This window comes from Mandrillus leucophaeus, unplaced genomic scaffold (assembly GCF_000951045.1).
Source record: "Mandrillus leucophaeus isolate KB7577 unplaced genomic scaffold, Mleu.le_1.0 Scaffold72, whole genome shotgun sequence".
In the NCBI taxonomy this organism is placed as follows: domain Eukaryota; kingdom Metazoa; phylum Chordata; class Mammalia; order Primates; family Cercopithecidae; genus Mandrillus; species Mandrillus leucophaeus.
The window spans coordinates 3,948,862-3,953,114 of NW_012107808.1; the positions used below are offsets into that span (position 1 = coordinate 3,948,862).

General features: G+C 43.8%; 1 protein-coding gene across 2 annotated transcripts in view; it reads right to left on the reverse strand.

The window, feature by feature from the left end:
- The window catches only part of GRHL1 (grainyhead-like 1 (Drosophila)), a 53,552-nt gene that overhangs the window by 10,224 nt on the left and 39,075 nt on the right, over positions 1-4,253 (reverse strand). For both annotated transcript variants that reach the window (XM_011965304.1, XM_011965305.1), the window contains one exon: positions 1,091-1,142. In XM_011965304.1, coding sequence (XP_011820694.1) covers positions 1,091-1,142 — 52 coding nt within the window. The remainder of the gene's footprint in view (positions 1-1,090; positions 1,143-4,253) is intronic.

Genomic DNA, 4,253 nt, shown 5'->3' on the forward strand with positions numbered 1-4,253 from the left:
AGGCTTGAGCCACCGCGCCCAGCCAATCAACTGAATGTTTTATCAAATCAAAAGGGAAAAGGGATCTTCAAACACACATAGACACATATCCACAGAAGATTTGTGACAGAGGCGGAGCGTATTTAGTTTTCATTGGAAAGGCTAAAATTTATAATTATATAAACATAATTTGGGAGAAATTTCACCTCAGCTGTCCTCATTAAATAATTTACATTCCAACACTCACGGACCCACTGACTTCAGAACATACCAAGAAACTCGACAATAAGGTGAAGTGTAAGCATGTGCATCCAGTTTTTAATTTAGTAAGTTATAGACTTCATCTTCCCCAATAATCTGGCCCTGAAGTACTCAGTAATGAGGTCTCCTAGTTCGTCAGCTGCTCTCTGAAGTGTCACTGGGAGTTTGCACTTTGATACCAGTGGGAGAATCCTGACTGAGGTGTTGCAGGGCAAATGTCTGCTGAGCCAGACAGACCATTCAAAAGAGCGTGCCAGAAGCCCACGTACTACAGATGGAACCCTACAGGCACGAGCAGCCCCTTCTTCATTGTAGAGACAAGGTTTTGTGAATATGAATACTGGTCACAGTTAAAAAAAAAAAGAAAACAAGAAAACAAAGCTTTCCTGGTGAAATGTCCAAACAGCAGCCCTATAGATTCTGCAAATATTAAAATACTATACTTAAGATACAAAATATGATCCTACTTGGAGTCAAGGCATCTTGAATTCTCAAGACCGTTATTATAACTTTAAAAAATCTAGACAAGTCCCAATTTTAACAGTGATTCATGCAGAACGTGTTGTCATTTTTCAAGACTGGAAGCAGGAGTCTGAACGAGAACTGACAGCCAAAAACGCTGAGGTCGGGAAAACCCGGGAATCTACCCTGTGGTCCCCAGGAAAACCCCCCGCTGAGCGGCATCTGCTGCTGATCTGAGGAAGAGGCAGCGCCACACTGCAGACAAGAAGAACAACCACTGTCTCCTGTGTGCAAACTCCAGCCACCATTCAACGGAAAAGGTCTGAAGCTTGCCGGGAACATTTCTACTTACAGGCATTCAACTGGGAGCTGGGGTCAGGACACTTGCCTTTTCTTTTGCTTTGCTTTCGTTCTTCATCCCTGATTTTCCGCTCAGCTCCCTGTAGGTCAAGAGAAGACAAGATATGATTCTGTTTTCTGATCTTTAAAATATTTAACTCTTATCCTGACCAATGGAGTTTAGAAAAAGCCCTTCTCCCTTCTCTGGACAGGAACTCCATTACTTACTATATTCCTGAGGCTTACCATAGTAGTTTCTTCTAAAAAGATTAGTCTTAAAAATTATATTTAATTCCATGAAATCACAGGGAACAACATTTATTTGAAAAACAAATAAAGCAAAATTCCGGCTGGGAGCAGTTGCTCACGCCTGTAATCCGAGCACTTTGGGAGGCTGAGGTGGGTGGATCATTTGAGGTCTGGAGTTTGAGGCCAGCCTGGCCAACATGGTGAAACTCCACCTCTACTAAAAATACAAAAATTAGCCAAGCGTGGTAGCGGGCACCTGTAGTCCCAGCTACTTGGGACGCTGAGGCAGGAGAATCGCTTGAACCCCTGAGAGGTGGAGGTTGCAGTGAGCCGAGATCACACCACTACACTCCAGCCTGGGTGACAAAGCGAAACTAGTCTCAAAAAAAAAAAAAAAAGCAAAATTCCTCCTTACAACGGATGTGGTCATGTTAAATGAAAGCTGAGAAAATCTGAGTATACCACACGCCTGCAAAGACACAAGGGTATCTTCCCTTTGTCCAGGAGGAAAAGGAAATGAAAGAAAAAAACTAGGTTGGCCCTACTGTTGACTATACTCTCCTATATGGCCAAGGTTATCACTGAAAGCTGTAATTCAGTCCAAGGGCCTGGCATCAACCATGTGGCAGATCTGACCAAGCTGAATTCACAAAGTGAAGATGGAACTAGAAATCTGCATAATCACTTAAAAGAGAAAAAGTGGGCCGGGCACGGGGGCTCACGCTTGTAATCCCAGCACTTTGGGAGGCCGCGGTGGGTAGATCACTTGAGGCCAGGAGTTCAAGACCAGCCTGGCCAACATGGTGAAACCCTGTCTCCACTAAAAATACAAAAAAATCAGCTGGGCGTGGTGGTGCATGCCTGTAATCCCAGCTACTCAGGAGGCTAAGGCACAAGAATCACTTGAACCCGGGAGGCAGAGATTGCAGTGAGCTGGGATCGCACCACTGTACTCCAGTCTGGGTGACAGAGTGAGACTCCCTCAAAGAAAAAAGAGAAAAAGTGTACTCAGAGTCCCAGAAAAAGGACACTCATGTACTCTGTATACTAACCGCGCAAAGACTGATAGTACCACGCAACTGAACCCACAACAATTTTCAAAAGAATCATATTAGTAATAAACACGACCTAAAGGCAAGCAATTAAGCATATTTAAAAACATTACATTTAATCATTTTGCTTGACTTACTGGAATTTCTGGATGGTACAGATTTCTTTACATAGTTATCCAGTTAAGGATGAACTGGTAGCTTATTTTTCTGTTAAATAAATTTGCGGATAGCAAAGAGAGGCAATAAAAATCCCACTGATCGTAGCACTATTATACAATAAAACACTTTAAAAACAGAAAACCACCTTCTGCCTTTTCTAGAAGGTGGTAGCATATTAACATAGTAAATATACAACCTGCTTATAAAAATTGCTATGTAACATTGACATAACAGTCCCTCCTTGACACAGAAAAACAGGTAAATACCCCAATCTCCTTGCCATTATTGTATGAAGTTGGTCTGGGTCTCCCTGTCCGTTCTAACAGTCTAACCATAACTTCATTCTGATGATAAACACCACCCTCCTCCAAAAGGTGGAGGGTGCAGTCCCGTATTACAAAACAGGACTGTCCCTCCTTATTTACCTGTATATCTATAAAGAATAAGGCATTTCTGCTTCTACATAACATGGAGTAACACAGATCACATTTACCCTCCACCCTGAAACAACAACAAAAACCAGACAAAATGCATAAAACAAGAATGCGAGGCCCTGACCAGTAGGCAACTAAACAACAGGGAGAACAAGAACGCGTGGCAAGTCCTAAAACCATGCTGGCTGCTGCCTTCAGAGTTCCCAGGCTGTGGCATGGGAGGGGGAGCCCATGTATTCTCAGTCCAGGTGCCCAGGGTTGAGGAGACAGAGCTGGAAGTTCACAGAGATCAAGGCAGCAGGACAAAGTACCAAAGAAGAAAAAGCTCCGAGATCTTTAGGGTGGCCAGGCACCAACAGGTACAGAGGTACCAGGAAGTTGCCCAAGGCTGGGGGTCAGGGTTGGGAATTGACATCTGAAAAGATTAGAGAAACAGTTCCCAAAACTCACACGGAGCCAGAAACAGTACCTGTTCCCACCATATGGGGTGGACTGGAAATCCTTGTAATGAGGATTATTACAAAGAAACAATATAACTGGAAAAACTTGTAATGAGCAGGACACTTGGTAGAATATTCAGGAAAATCCTGCTCAGGAGCACAGAATGATTAGCCTTATATTGAGCACAGCTCCAGATCCGCCTATCAAATCATAGACGTAAGATCTGAAAGATCAAATGGTTTCCAAGCAACTTAACCAGATTTCAGGACAAAATTCAAGGAGATTCACAATAATATAAAAATGTCGAGCACCCAGGAAGGTGAAAATCACCGAATGCCACACAAAGAGTAAACACGATCCAAAAAACCCGAAAAAGGCCTCAGACTCATTCACTGTGCTCAGCCACTGTGCTTTGTATACCTGATGCAAAAGCCAGGGTGAAAGACCAGGACTCTGATAGCAAACATACTTCCAGTTACCTAGCCCCTTCTAAAAATCTCAATAAAAGACAAGCTCCCTTAACAGGATGAAAAGAACTGCCCCCCCTCCCCCGCCGAAAATAGGTCCAACATTTTTGAGTTGGAAAAAGTCAAGATCTTGCTGTCTTAGTTCAATGGACCGTCCATTCATCTGCAGTTGCTCCCCAGTTCCGAGCCAGCACAAACTTTCCCCTCAAGACTCGACGCACCTTCCAGACTCTCCCTGCATCAAATTCAGCTCAGCCCCTGGCTCTGCACTGGGCAAAAGTAAGCCTCTCTTCTCCAGATAAAAAGGAGCCACACCAGGGAAAACAGGTCATGCAGAGATCCCTCTGGGCCTTGCACTGTGAAGGCACAGCCCTTTGTGATTCATCCAATCAGACACAGCTGAAGAAGAG